Source organism: Erythrolamprus reginae, chromosome 7 (genome assembly GCF_031021105.1).
Source record: "Erythrolamprus reginae isolate rEryReg1 chromosome 7, rEryReg1.hap1, whole genome shotgun sequence".
In the NCBI taxonomy this organism is placed as follows: domain Eukaryota; kingdom Metazoa; phylum Chordata; class Lepidosauria; order Squamata; family Dipsadidae; genus Erythrolamprus; species Erythrolamprus reginae.
The window spans coordinates 25,216,653-25,232,064 of record NC_091956.1 but is presented as its reverse complement, the minus strand read 5'-3'; the positions used below and the strand labels follow the sequence as shown (position 1 = coordinate 25,232,064).

Here is a 15,412-nt window from a genome sequence, read left to right as displayed (position 1 = left end):
GGGGGGAAATCTCCCTACCAAGTATTCATCTGGCTAGCGTCCTTAGTCTGGTCAGCTTCAGCACATTATTTTATCCCCTGGTTAGGGCTTTAAAAAAACTTTAGTTGGAGACAGTAACAATGAAAGAGCTTGCAATATAGTAAGAGCAGGGAACATTGTTAGCACCTGGTTAGGGCTGGAAAGAAACATTTGGAGCAAGTTAGACCAATGAAAAAAACTGCAAAGACTTAGGGCTTGGAAAAGATTCTTTGCAGAGAGTAACAATGAAAGAGTTTACAAGCCAGTAATAGCTGGGAACATTGTTAGCGCCTGGTTAGGGCTAGAAAGAAACATTCAAAGCAAATTGAGAATGTAAAAAAACCCCTACAAATACAGGGTTTGGAAAACATTCTTCGCAGAGAGTAACAATGAAAGAGCTTACAAACCTGTAACAGCTGGGAACATTGTTAGCACCTGGTTAGGGCTAGAAAGAAACTTACTCGGAGCAAGTTATAGCAATGAAAAAAAACCCAGCAAAGACTTAGGGCTTGGAAAATATTATTTGTAGAAAGAAACAATGAAAACGCCTTCAAGGAAAGAGCTGGAAAGATCGTTAGCAGCTAGTTATGGGGGGAGGGGGTGTACATTTAGAGTATAAGATGCACCGAAATTATCAGCCTCTATTAGGGAGGGAAAAGGTGCATCTTATACTCTGAAAAATATGGTATATGTCTAAATAGTTGCAATGCTGCCTGACTACATCATTTCCACCATGATCTTTTCACTTTATTGGCTGTTAACAGCTGTTTATGATGCAATAGGCAGCTGTAATTTGGATCTCCTATTTGACTTCTTAGGAGTGATAAGGAATTGAATGCAGGAGAGTGAAGTGGCAGAGACCTTCAAAAGAAATGAGCCAAGAAATGAAACCCAGTACACTGCCAAAGAATGAAAGCAGGTCTCCTCCTAGTAAATAGTCAAGCATGCTACAAAAGGAATTATCTGACCCATATCTGATAGCACGCTTTATAAAGCGAAGAGCTTAAAAGTTAATTTGATGTATAATTGGACTGAAGTATGATGTATTAAGCACAGTAAGCCTTACCTTTTCTGGAGATTTGTGTAACGGGCTGGATCTTCTTTTAAATATCTTTTGAAGGCACTCTAGTTCTCGCTTATAATAGTCCCTGTCTTCTTCTATGGTCTTTACAAATGCATCTAAGCGAGAAGGGGACTTGTCTCCAAGTGCTATGCCACCCTCCAGCCTCATTCTCTCCAGCTCTATAACAAGCTCCCGATCTGCGACAGACCACAATCGGCAAGGATGAAATTTCCATACGCACAAAGTCTTCAGCTAAAGCATTTATTATGAACATGATAAAGAAAAACTCTTTTCAAAAATTTTCTGTTTTTAGGTAAATATCTCTGAAACGATGATCCAATGGGTTAGTATTAGGGTGAGAGTTTATTAACATTCATCAGTTGTAGGATACAATAATTATATTTTAATATACAGTAACCAAATATTTAAATTTGCAAAATAACGCTATACTTTATACAACACTAACAAGTTAAATAAAGGACTTTGCTCTCTCCAAGAAAGGAACCAAAATCTGAATGAATTACAGAGAAACAATCTAATAAACAATTCAGCGTACTTTTCAGAGTATAAGACATCTTTTTCTCCCCTAAAAGAGGCTAAAAAATTGTGTGCATCTTATGAATGTAGCTTTTTATCAAAGCTTCCCCCCCCTCCAGCACTAACGATCTTTCTTGGCTCTTCCTGCTTGCAAACTTGTTTTCATTGCTACTCCCTCCCCAAAAAATTTTTTTCAGCCCTAACGAGGTGTTAACAATATTCCTGGCTTGCAGGATTTTTTCATTGCTACTCCATAGAAATTTTTTTCCAGTCCCACGTCTTTGCAGGCTTGTTTTCATTGCTCCTCCGAATATGTTTTTTTAGTCCTAACCAGGGGATAAAATATTGTGCTGAAGCTGACCAGACTAAAGACGCTAGCCAGATGAATACCAGATAGGTAGATTTTTCCTCCTATTTTTCTCTCCCAAAACTAAGGTGCTTCTTGTACTCTTGTGTGTCTTATACTCCGAAAAATACAGGATGTAAAATTTCTTCACTGTTCTTCTTTAGATTTTCCACACACCAAGATTTCATTTGAGGCTGAAAATCCATCTCCTACAGCCTGTGGGGAAGTAAATACTTACTTATAATTTCAAGGTTTTCATTTTTTTTCGATGATCTATGGTTTTCCGATTGAATCTGGCTTAACAGTATCTCAAGATTTTGTTTTTCCTCTGATTTTCCAAAGAGTTCTTCACTCATTTTTTCTTTTTCTCTGCGATGGGAAGTTATCTCCTAATATGACACAAATATCACAAAATTTAGAATTGTGGCTACAATAAAAATATCCATTTTTTAAAATGGCATAACATTTCCACATATAGATAGTTCTTGACCAACGACCACACTTGAGCCCAGAATTTATGTTGTTCTGTGAGACATTTTGTTAAGTGAGTTTTCCCTCATTTTATGACTTTTCTTGCCAGTTGCTAAGTGAATCAGCGCAGTTGTTAAATTAGTAACAAGGTTGTTAAGTGAATCTAGCTTCCCCATTAACTTTGCTTGTCAGAATGTTGCCAACTTTGCTTGTCAGATCGTTGCAAACAACGATCACATAATTCCAGCATATTGCAACCAATTAAATATGAACCAGTAGTCAAGCATCCAAATGCAAATCGCATGAGCATGGGGATACTGTAAAGATTATAAGTGTGAAAAATGGTCATAAGTCACTTTTTTCAGTGCTGTTGTAAGCTTTGAATAGTCACTAAAACTAAATGAAGTTTTATAAGTTGAAGGCTACCTGTATTCAAGTTAGATGCACCAAGTATTCACTGTATATCAGAGAATTTGACTTAGATGCAATTTATTTCGTTGATATATTATTTATAAGCTGAAAATTAGTCAACTTATATTATTCAGAGCTTATTCAATACCCAGAAAATATCATGGTGGAAAACCATCTATCATAGCAATAGAAATTAGATTTATATACCGCTTTAAAGCCCTCTCTAAGCAGTTTACAGAGTCAGCATATTGCCCCCAACAATCTGGGTCCTCATTTGATCGACCTCAGAAGGATAGAAGGCTGGGTCAACCTTGAGCCTGATAAGATTCGATCTGCCAAATTGCAGGCAGCTGGCAGTCAGCAGAAGTAGCCTGCAGTGCTGCCCTTTATCCGCTGCGCCACCGTAGCTCATAAAAACAAGATAAGACAAATAAATTTTTTTAAATGTAGTTAAAAACTGTATCAAATGAAGATTATTAATAGAAAAGTGATCAAGAGATCAAAGCGAAGCTGAGCTACATTTTATATGAGCAAAATCCCCAATTTCTTTACCTTATGCAAAGGGATATGTAAAGCAGCACTTTCCTAGTCTCTCTGGGGAAAGGCATCCCAAAGTCCTCTCCTACATCCCCACAGAGTATACCCCTCTCAGTCATGAAACAAGGAAGAGCTCCTGCACTCCAGATCATAGGCAGGTATATACTAGGGGTGTTCTCCTCAAGTACTGCAGTCTTAAACAATTAAAGCATTTAAATGGGGTAACGAGATGCCGTTGGTAAAAACTGCCCTCCCAGTGGAGTTCTTTGAGAATTGGTGCTGTTTAGTCGAGCAAATATAGCAATAACTTTGTTATATAGCCATATTCTGCACCACGAGGCTTGAAGGACAGATTCATTATGCGGTAGGACACAATACAGTGCAGCTAGCCAGATGATAACTCAAGTGACAAAAGGGATCCAGGAGTCAAACCGGGCTGCAAATGATCTTTCAGAGAAAATGCAACCCCATGCAAAATGGACACTAATAACATTTTTACCCAGAGTATTTTTAATTCTGGGATTGAGAAGAGTGAAGAATCTTACTCTAGCACAGTATTATCATTTCTCTTTTATTATCTGATCTGTTACTACCCTGTTTCCCCCAAGATAAGATATTTCCTGAAAATAAGACCAATCAAGTTTTTGAGTGCATGGCAATAAAGCCAAGCACTTATTTCAGGGTTCAAAAAAATATAAAACAGGGTCTTATTTTCGGGAAAACACAGTACTTAAAATACATTTAAATAATATGCCACATTTTGTCCTCAGTGAAAAAAACAGATATATAAATCAACACAATACTGAAGGTTTTCATCTAAATACTGCAAGATATTTTAACTTTACCAATTTCATTGTAGGCAATATTCAGTAGTATGGATATTTAAAATATTTGTATTAGGCTTATAAAACTTACTAATAAAAATCTACTACAATAGCGTCAACATAAAAAAGCTGAATTTTTATAAATATATTATTGATTTTCTTTCCTATGCTATTAATTGTCATTAGTATCATGCATTGAATTCAAACAAATATACATATATATAAAGTTTATTAAGTAAGCTTAACTCAGTTCAATAGGCATGTTACTTACTAACTTCAGTCTTGATATGGTCTCCTCGCGATCTTGTATTTCACTGCGTTTTTTTTTAATTTCTTCCTGATTACATGAAATATATTGTAAATATTATTTTTTAAATTAAAATTTGATTATAAAACTGGAGAACTAAAATATTTATTTCTATATAGATTGTTGCTTACAATAAATATCAGTCACCAAATTATTATTATCTCCCACACATGCATACTAGCTATATTTTAAAAATAAGATTTGTTCCTTGGGGATACTCAAATAACTTAAAGAGCAGATGATGAAGGAAGGAAAAATAATATATTCGCTTTAAAGGGTAGGACTACAGTTGAAGTACAGTATATGGTATATTTTGTATGTTTGCAGAAATATACAAATCTTTATTTCTGATGAAAGGAATTCTTCATAAGGACTTATGGAACTGTATAATTTCTTATGAATCCAATGACCTGGCAATCCAAAATGATTTATTATTTAACTGTGTAATTATTGTTTTGACACTTTGTCATGTTTTATTGTTGCTTGTAACATAAAATTTGGAAAAAAAAGATTTGAATGTGTTTTTTTCTGTTTTTATTTTATTATGCATTACTTTTGGGATATACTGTATTTTTAAAACATGCAAACTACTGTAAGTAAGCTGATAGGTTCCTACATAATTGTGAATGGTTTAAAATTGAAGAAAGGGAAGGAGGGAAAAAATACCCAGCTATCTGAAATATATTAGGAAGTTTTATATCTTGAGAAATCAGCTGTTGAAGTAAAATAGGATAAACGTTACAGCAATAAATCAGGAAATCAGCTTCAAATTAAAATATATCTGCATTCCCTAGCTTTCCCATGTAAGTTTCAGAGATTCCTGGTGATGTTTTGACGAGGTCCCACTCGTCATTTTCAGGCTGGTGCTTTTGGCCTTGTGCTAGGGTGAATATGTTCATCCTAGCACAAGGCCAAAAACACCAGCCTGAAGATGACGAGTGGGACCTCGTCAAAACATCACCAGGAATCTCTGAAACTTACACAGGAAGAAACCCGAATATGCCAAGACCTTCATACACACACACACACACACACACACACACACACACTCACACACACACACACACACTCACACACACATATGTACCAGTGTCACCCAGAAAGTAATACACCACATTTTTTTCTTCAACAATTACAGTGATACCTTGTCTTACAAACTTAATTGGTTCTGGGACGAGGTTCTTAAGGTGAAAAGTTTGTAAGACGAAACAATGTTTCCCATAGGAATCAATGGAAAAGCGATTAATGCGTGCAAGCCCAAAATTCACCCCTTTTGCCAGCCGAAGCGCCCGTTTTTGCGCTGCTGGGATTCCCCTGAGGTTCCCCTCCATAGGAAACCCCACCTCTGGACTTCTGTGTTTTTGCGATGCTGCAGGGGAATCCCAGCAGGGGAATCCCAGCATTGCAAAAACAAGCGTTTCGCTGGCAATGGAAGTCTGGAGGTGCAGTTTCCCATGGAGGGGAGCCTCAGGGGAATCCCAGCAGTGCAAAAACGGGTGCTTCTCTGGCAACAGAAGTCTGGAGGCGGGGCATCCCAGCGGCGGCGGTGGGTTTGTAAGGTGAAAATAGTTTGTAAGAAGAGGCAAAAAAACCTTAAACCCCGGGTTTGTATCTCGAAAAGTTTGTATGACAAGGCGTTTGTAAGACGAGGTATCACTGAATTTAGTGAACACAATGAAACTTACAAGAAAGAATGATGTTTCTTCTACACTCCCTATTTTTCCACATAATGACCCATTAAAGGATGCCATTTGTGGAAGACATTTTGAGGATGATGAAGAAGTGATTCACACAGTGCAGAAATGGCTTTGTGACCAGAACAAGGAGTGGTACCGACAGGGCATACATGCTCTTGTGTCTCGCTGGAGGAAGGCCATAGAATAGGACAGAGATTACGTGAAAAAATAGGGAGTGTAGAAGAAACATCATTCTTTCTTATGTGTAAGTTTCACTGTGTTCAATAAATAATTGTTGAAGAAAAAAATGTGGTGCATTACTTTCTGGGCGACCCTCGTATATAGTGGCCAGGAAGGGCTACCCAGAGATGGTACAGCAGTTGAAAAGAGGATGAACGAAATCAGGTGAGTGTCAAAGTCATTGTCTGGGAAACAATCCAAAGTATCCTGAAATACATCAATAAGCTGGCACCCAATAATGAACTGCTGAGAGAATGCCAGTTGTGGCAGCTGGCATAGAAGGAAGATCAAGCAGAGAAAGTGCCATGCAAGACAAGACCCTGCATGAGATGTATAACAGATAGCAATAAATAAATAAATAAATAAATAAATAAATAGCTGAGGTGGCTGACATTGGAAAAGTTTATCAGCTTATTATTGGCTAGAAAGAGCTGGACAGCACTGAGGCCCTGATCACAGCCATACAAGAATACAAAGTAAGCACCAGATCCATAGAAATAGGACAGGATCCAAAGCACTGACTATGCAGAGGCCTCAGAGACCATCCAACTCATACTGGCAGGATGTAAGATGGAGGCAGGAACAGCATACATTGAATGGCACAACCAAGTAGCTGGAATGGACCCAATCCAATAAGAGACCGTTCAGAAGTGAGACAAGCAAAGTCCTGCACTTAGGCTGGAAAAAAAACAAATGCACACAGGTATAGAATAGTCAGTACAGTGGTACCTCTACTTACGAACTTAATTTGTTACGTGACCAGGTTCTTAAGTAGAAAAGTTTGCAAGAAGCAATTTTCCCCCCATAGGAATCAATGTAAAAGCAAATAATGTGTGCGATTGGGGAAACCACAGGAAGGGTGGAGGCCCACTGAGGAGCTGATCAGCTGTGCTTCGGGCGGAGAAATAATGGTCAGTATTAAAATGGGCGTGGGCAAGAGGGCCCTTTTTCAAGCAGCGGAAGAGGAGAGGCCATCCAAACAGGGGAAAATTCACATTTAAAAAAAAAAAAAGATGGTGGTGCCCACAGATTGGCACTGACCGAATAGGATCCATGACATCACCAGAGGGTCACTACTGGTTCGGGCAATCTGGTCCAAGCAGGAGAAACCCACCCCTGGTGCAGCATCTCTGTCTCTCTTTCATGTGTTCATCATTGCAGTCAGCTAATAGCTATCCCATGATATCTCTTGCCCACCCCAGAGCAGAAAGATTGACTAAACAAGCTATCAGTTCCTGTAGTGTTTTTCTCCACTGCCCAGTGCTTCCCTAAAAACTCCTAACTGCAGATTTAAAAATTCAGCTCTGTGACCTTAACTGAATGCTGGACCACTTGTAGTGCTGCCTGAAAGTGAAAAGATCTTAATCGGTTTCATATTAAAGATTTGTTGCCTCCTTTTGCTTGTATATTCAAACAGAGTTCTATTAAGTAATCTTTATGTAGCTGAATGAAATGCTAATCCTATTCAATATTTTAAGAAACTCTTAATTAGTTTCTTGGCTAACTTCAGGGCTTTTCCACTTATAAAATCTAGAAAGGTGATATATACATTCCAATTAACAGCAGAATATAAAAATTCTTATTCATTTACGAGGAACAACTGCACAAAACCATTAAAATGAACATTGTTAATTTCATTTAATTAGTAAAAACAGAAGAAAACTCCTTCAGCCTAAAACTTTATAGCATGTAAGATTTAAAACAAAAAATGAATTGTGAAAGGAAAAAGAAGTGCGGAATGTTTTCCCAAGGAATTGGAACATATTCTTGATGTTGTAGTAATTCCCGAAATATTCTTACCTTAGCCTCTCCAATTTCTTTATCTGCAGTTTCAAGCACAATTTCTTTATGCCTCTCCAACTGTTGGGCCAAGTGATCGATTTCAGTCAATTCTTGACACAGTTCTTCATTTTTGTTGCTTAAATGAGCCACTTCACTAGTCATATTTTGCCTGCTATCCAAAAGATCTTCTATGCGCTTTTCAAGCTCTTTGTTTGTTTGCTGTAGAAATTCAACCTATAAATATTGGAACCATGTATCCAGTTAAATTCACCTGAACAAAATTAAGAAATTCGTTCAGTGATCTTCCCCAATGAACAATCAAAGTACTTCCTGCCCTTAGACTACAAATTAATACAGTGATCCCTCGCCACTTCACGGTTCACTGTTCGCAGCTTCGGTGCATCGCATTTTTTTCCTCTCCCCCCCACTCGCACACATTGTCCCTCACATGCCAAGTGTTGTCACACCTCTCCCTGGAGGACCTCTTGCGCCAGGCGAACCGGCTTCCCATCCGGATCCTGAAGATACTGAGCGCCCACAGCGGTCACCTCTTGCACCCAAAATACCTGCAGCCGCTCTCCTCCATGCCCGTCAGTCCCATCGAGGTCGGTGCCAGGTCCGAGTCTCTTTTTGCCCGCCTAGCTGGCCCCTTTTTTTTTTTGCCTCTCGGCCACGTGCTTCCAAATCATTGCCCGGCTGCTTCCCAGGGCCGCAGCGCTTCCAGAGCCCCATCTGGCTCTCCTTCCTCCCCCTCCACTCTTAGTTTGGGGATGTTTGCTCCCCGCTGCCTTCAAGCCAAACTGATTTGGCTGGAAGGCCTGTTGATGGCAGGGACCGGGGGGGGGGGGACACGACAAAAGAAAGACGCATCAAGCAGCAGAATTAAACTGTGGCGCAAAGTTCAAAGTTGGAGAAGAAGGCGCCGAAGAGCTTGAAGTGTCTTTCTTTCATCCCCTCCCCCCATCCCTGCCATCAACAGGCCGTCCAGCCAAATCAGTTCGGCGTGAAGGCAGTGGGGAGCAGAGATCCCTGAACTAAGGGGAGGGAGGAGGAACAGCCAGATGGGGCTCTGGAAGCACTGCAGGCTGGGGAAGCAGCCGGACAAGGAGTCGGGAGCGCGTGGCTGAGAGGCCAAAAAAAAAGGCCCAGTTAGGCGGGCAAAAGGAGGCTCGGATCTGGCACTGACCTCGTAGGGGCTGACAGGTATGGAGGAGAGTGGCTGCAGGTATTTCGGGTGCAGGAGGTGACCGCTGTGGGCGCTCAGTATCTTCAGGATCCGAATGGGAAGCCGGTTCACCTGGTGCCTGCGGTCCTCCAGGGAGAGGTACGACAACACTGGCACGTGAGGGACAATGTGTGTGGAGGGGAGAGGAAAAAATCCTACTTCGCGGATTTTCGTGGTCCTGGAACAGAACCCCCGTGATAAACGAGGGATCACTGTACATTAAATCTGTGAATGATTAAAAAAATCTCCTAAGTTACACATAATTGCATAAGTTATATATGAGACCTGAGACATTTCAAAAGGAAACTGGAAAGGCATAAAAAATATAATTAAGGTAACCTTAATTATAATCTGCATACATTTATCAAGCCAAGATACAAAAAGTAGTTCTCCAGGAAATGACAATAATTACAGTGCAATCTCATTTGAATGGACTAATTGCGTCTGTTATTCATTTGTACCAAGATGCCATTATCATGCAAAATTACATAAACTGACACCTGGTCTTTTGCATTGTTTATGTAATGCTATAATTATGCCAAATGGTGCTTGGAAATTTTATCCATTTGCATGGAAAATCCATGTAATCAGCGTGTAGAAAATGGAAACACCTACATCTTAACACTAACATTAAGAGGATCCATATTTTACAGTTTTAGGTTATGCTTTAGATGTAGAAGCTGAAAGACAATGTTACCTGCAAATTTAAGTGATCAATAATTTTTTCATTACTTTTGCTTTTGGCTTCCAGCGATATTACATCATGAGAACGACCGCCATCTAGGGCAAATCCTAAACGTTCAATCTCATTATCTCGGAGCTCAACCTTCAAAGAAAAAAAAAAACTGTGTTAATACAGTCAGTGCTGTAAATCTTTCCCTATGATATAATCACAAATATGCGCTACCTGAATAGCAATAGCACTTACACTTATACACTACTTCATAGTGCTCTCTAACTGGTTTACAGAGTCAGCATATTGCCCCCTCTGGGTCCTCATTTTACAGATCTCGGACAGAAGATTGAGTCAACCTTGAGCTGGTGAGGATTGAACTTGACAGACAATAGAATTAGCCTACAATAAGTATTCTAACCACTGAGCCTAAAGCCAAGAACACATAGAAACATAGAAACATAGAAGTCTGACGGCAGAAAAAGACCTCATGGTCCATCTAATCTGCCCTTATACTATTTCCTATATTTTATCTTAGGGTGGATATATGTTTATCCCAGGCATATTTAAATTCAGTTACTGTAGATTTATCTACCACATCTGCTGGAAGTTTGTTCCAAGGATCTACTACTCTTTCAGTAAAATAATATTTTCTCATGTTGCTTTTGATCTTTCCCCCAACTAACTTCAGATTGTGTCCCCTTGTTCTTGTGTTCACTTTCCTATTAAAAACACTTCTCTACTGAACCTTATTTAACCCTTTAATACCAGCAGGAGTAGCTATCCAACCTATTCACCCACACTCATTTCCCAGGGTTTACCTTTCTCTCTACCTCCCCTTTGCTGCTGCCAATGTCCTTGAACACAAATGCAGCATTTAAAAAATAAGAAATAAGGACTGTGGAAAGTTAGGAAAGAAGTTGAATATGGTGCACCTGAAGCCAAGGATATTGGCCAACCCTTCCAATCCCCAGCGATACCACTCTATTCTTTCCGTAACTCCCCCAATTGTAGCCAAAATTTCATTTTCCTGCCGTTCTGTCAACACTCTTGCTCTTTCTGTCCAGACATATTTCGGTTCAGACATAGAAATGGGAATATATTAACCTGGACACAAACCATGAGATACTAGCTACTCTGTGCACAGAATGATTTGTACATGGATTGTGCGTTTCTAATATTAAAGAAATGAAATCCAGTTAAGGTGCTGGCATAGAAACTGGGAGAATGTGAATTTTGGCCTCCCTTAACCATGGAAGCCAGGTGTGTGACTTGGGGTCAATCAATCTATTTCAACCCAAACCGTCTCGTAGGATTGTTGTGGGAAAATACTGTAGGAGGCAGGGGTATTAGATTGATTCATTGATTGATTGGATTTAGATGCCACCTCCTCTGAGGATTCGAGGCAGCTCACAACATATAAAAGAATGTGATACAAATACAAATACAATTAAGTAATCTAAGACCCACTAATCTAAAACTAAAATCCCCATTACAGTGGTATCTCATGATATGAACCCCTTGTCTTACGAACAACCCGAGATACGAACCCGGGGTTCAGAATTTTTTTGCCTCTTCTTACGAACTTTTTCCTTCTTACGAACCCGCCGCCGCCGCCGAGAAGCCATGCCGCCCGGCTGTCATCTTTTGAAACAGCCGGGGGGCTTCTCAGCGTCCTCCTGAACCCGAACGCCAAACCCGAACTTCCGGGTTCGACGTTCGGGAGGCCACCGAGAAGCCCCCCGGCTGTTTCAAAAGACGACAGCTGGGCGGCGGGGCTTCTCGGCGGCCTCCCGAACGCCGAACCCGGAAGTTCGGGTTTGGCGTTCGGGTTCAGGAGGACGCTGAGAAGCCCCACCGTCTGGCTGTCACCTTTTAAAATAGCTGGGGGGCTTCTCAGCGTCCTCTTGAACCCGAACGCCAAACCCGAACATCCGGGTTTGGCAAAAGTTCGGGAGGCTGCCGAGAAGCCCCCCGGCTGTTTTAAAAGGTGACAGCCGGGCGGCAGGGCTTCTCGGCAGCCTCCTGAATGCCGAACCCGGAAGTTCGGCAAAAGTTCGGGTTCAGGAGGACGCTATTGTGCGTGCAAGCGGAGGCACTGCTGCAAGGTTTGACATATCGGTGTAGCCACAAGCGGGATACCAGTTGCACCAGTGTGCCAGGTGACTGGGGAAGGGAAGGGCTTCCTCCTGTGCTGGCCACGACCACCTCCTTCATTAGGGCTCATTTTTGGGTAGGGCGTATTAGGCCCTCCAAAAAAAATATATCAGTCTAGGATTGTTTTCGAGGTAGGTCGTATTTTTGGGGAAACACGGTATATATAGGGCATTTGGATTTGGGACAATAATAATAATAAACTCACTTCTTCAATATTACAGAAACTATAGGTACCACCAAATATGTAGGTAAAACTAGTAAGAGCTTAATGTACCTGTTTGCTGTAATTTTTCATTTCACGTTCAGCTAGCTCTAGTTTTTCCTGCAAGTCATCCACTTCAGTCTGCAGCTCATGAATTCTGAAATATTCAATACATACATAAACTAGTACATAAGTTAGAATTTTGTAGACATCCTTCCCTGGTAAAGAGATTCACAGTTAGATATGGGCTTGCACTGTTTGTATATTATAGTATGAGTGGTTTCCACAATTTATGGCAAAATCACCAGGAAAAAAATGAATTGATAGAGAAGGGTGAGAAAAAACATGCAAATCCCCCCCCCCTTTTTAAAGAAGACCTTCAAGTACGAAGGTAAATTATTCCGCAAAGTTCCAATTTATTAACAGAGCCATGTTGGCACATCTGCATGAAACCCAAATCTGAAGTCCCCCAGGTTTCACCACCCAGTTAAAAGTTCAAGTCCTTGTTCCCACAAACACAATTCCATCACGTTGTCCAATCTTCTATTACCATGCCGGCAGACACCACCCATCTCCTTCTGTGCAGGTGCAGAAGTGCAGAGACAAAGGATGGCCTTGGCTTTCTAGAAAGAATTTGTTATGGCTACATTCTAACAACCTCATAATTTTCCACAGTATAAAATGCATAGTAGTAACTAATGTAAAGTGTGGCAGGCCTAGGATCCCAAGCCTAAGATAAAATGGCTTTGGCCCAACAATATCACTTTTGGATCTGATATATTAAAGGGCAGAAACAAGCAGATAAGCTATTACTGTATAATATCTCCCCTATATTCTTCAAATCTGATCTATATTAATTGATAAGTAAATAAATATATCTGTAGAAATGTTCAATTTCTCAGTCAAGGTTAGGGTAACAAATAAATATGTATACTGCTCAAAAAAATAAAGGAAACACTCAAAGAACACATCCTAGATCTGAATGAATGAAATATTCTCATTGAGTACTTTGTTCTGTACAAAGTTGAAAGTGCACAACAGCATGTGAAATTGACTGTCAATCAGTGTTGCTTCCTAAATGGACAGTTTGATTTCACAGACGTTTGATTTACTTGGAGTTATATTGTGTTGTTTAAGTGTTTCCTTTATTTTTTTGAGCAATATATAAATTATGCATTTCATCTACAACTGCACTCACACATCCCATCCACCTCTAATCCCAATGTTTGAGATGACCCTTGAAATATTGCTGAAGTTTAATCACCTGTTGTCAGCCACTTGAAGAAGATCTGCAATATATGGGTCATTTGGTTGAGGAACTGGATAGGTACCAATCTCTGAAGGAGGAACTGGTTGATCTATTTGCATACGCTGACGTCGAAATGGAATATTTCGTTTCTTACCACCTTCAAAGATAAACGTGTTCTACTAAAAGTTTGGACAGGCCATGCTTTTTCATACATAATTCACATATAAAGTGGAAATTACAGGTTTTCACGTTTTTGAAGTCAAACTATTTATTAGCAACACTATAAATACAGGTTTTTGTGATTATGTGAACAGTAAATAATACATTTATTCATGTACTAATTAAAAATCTGTAACATAAATAATCTTTGCGCTGTAATAAAAATTAGGCATGATTAAGAAACACCAAGGACATACAAATGCATAAAATAGTGACAAAACAACCTTCAATTTTGATGCAACTCCTAGGACTTGTTTTGTAGACCCCAGAACTTTTTTCTATACTTTTTCAGATGAATGAAACTATGTGTCAAGGTTCCAGCTAACATCCAAATTAAATCAGAGTCCAAGTCAAAAGTACTCCTCAAAGTTCCAATTTATATCCTGACACCTACACCTACACCTAAACCTGAATCTGAGTTTCCCACTCAGTTGAAAGTACACATCCCTTGTCACCACCACCCACAACCTTGTCATGTTGCCCACTCAGATTGTGCCAGTGTGGCAAATCCTTCCTCCACTTCCTCCGCCCAGGTGGGTGGGCATGGGATGTCCTTGAACCACTCGAAAGAGTGCTTTGTGGCTGCATCTGTTGCCTCATGAAAATCACCCCTCCCCAATTCCCGTAAACATCAGTCCTTCTATAGGTAGCGTGGCAAGCCATTAATTTATCACCAATTTCTACACCGGCTTGACACTATGCTTTTGGTTCATCATAGATGGCGATGACAGATGATTTTAAGGAGTAAAGTGAGAATCTAAGACCTTGGTAATGATTAAGGCAGCGTTTCCCAACCGGTGTGCCGCGGCACACTAGTGTGCCGCGAGACACGGTCAGGTGTGCCGCGAAGCTCCTAGGGAAGCTCCAGCTGGGCAGGAAGGAAGGCAGGAAGAAGGAGAGGTTCATTCTTCGCGCCTTTTTCCCGCCTTCCTTCTTTGGGGCCCAGCAGGAGAGTGCCAGAAACCGCGGCATCGGGCAGGAGCCAGGAGGTCGGAGGCACTGGCAGCGCCCCGCCCAGCTGGAGCTTCCCTGGCGTCGGCGGCAAGTGTCCTTTGGGGCCCGGCGGGAGGGCACTGGTGGTGGGAGCAGGGGGGGGTGGCGGCTGCAGTGGTGCAGGCAGTCGCGGGGAGATGGCGGTGGGAGCGGGGGGGTGGCGGCTGCAGCGGCGCAGGCAGTCGCAGGGAGATGGCGGTGGGAGTGGGGTGGCGGCTGCAGCGGCCGCAGGCAGTCGCGGGGGGGTGGCGGCTGCAGCGGTGCAGGCAGTCGCGGGGGGGGGTGGCGGCTGCAGCGGTGCAGGCAGTCGTGGGGGGGTGGCTGCAGCGGCCGCAGGCAGTCGCGGGGAGATGGCGGTGGGAGCGGGTGGGGTGGTGGCTGCAGCAGCTGCAGGCAGTCGCGGGGAGATGGCAGTTGTGGGGAGATGGCAGCGGCCGCAGGCAGTCGCGGGGAAAGCTCCAGGGTGGAGGCACCGACGGTGG

General features: G+C 41.4%; 1 protein-coding gene across 6 annotated transcripts in view; it reads right to left on the bottom strand.

The window, feature by feature from the left end:
• The window catches only part of CEP135 (centrosomal protein 135), a 58,058-nt gene that overhangs the window by 32,687 nt on the left and 9,959 nt on the right, over positions 1-15,412 (bottom strand). For all 6 annotated transcript variants that reach the window (XR_011559582.1, XM_070757230.1, XM_070757228.1 and 3 more), the window contains 7 exons: positions 13,734-13,875; positions 12,542-12,626; positions 10,135-10,263; positions 8,231-8,446; positions 4,479-4,544; positions 2,203-2,353; positions 1,085-1,278 (listed from right to left, as the gene is read on the bottom strand). Coding sequence is in view for 5 of the 6 variants with exons in the window: in XM_070757230.1 (XP_070613331.1) it covers positions 1,085-1,278; positions 2,203-2,353; positions 4,479-4,544; positions 8,231-8,446; positions 10,135-10,263; positions 12,542-12,626; positions 13,734-13,875 (983 nt within the window). In the remaining variant the exon portion in view is untranslated. The remainder of the gene's footprint in view (positions 1-1,084; positions 1,279-2,202; positions 2,354-4,478; positions 4,545-8,230; positions 8,447-10,134; positions 10,264-12,541; positions 12,627-13,733; positions 13,876-15,412) is intronic.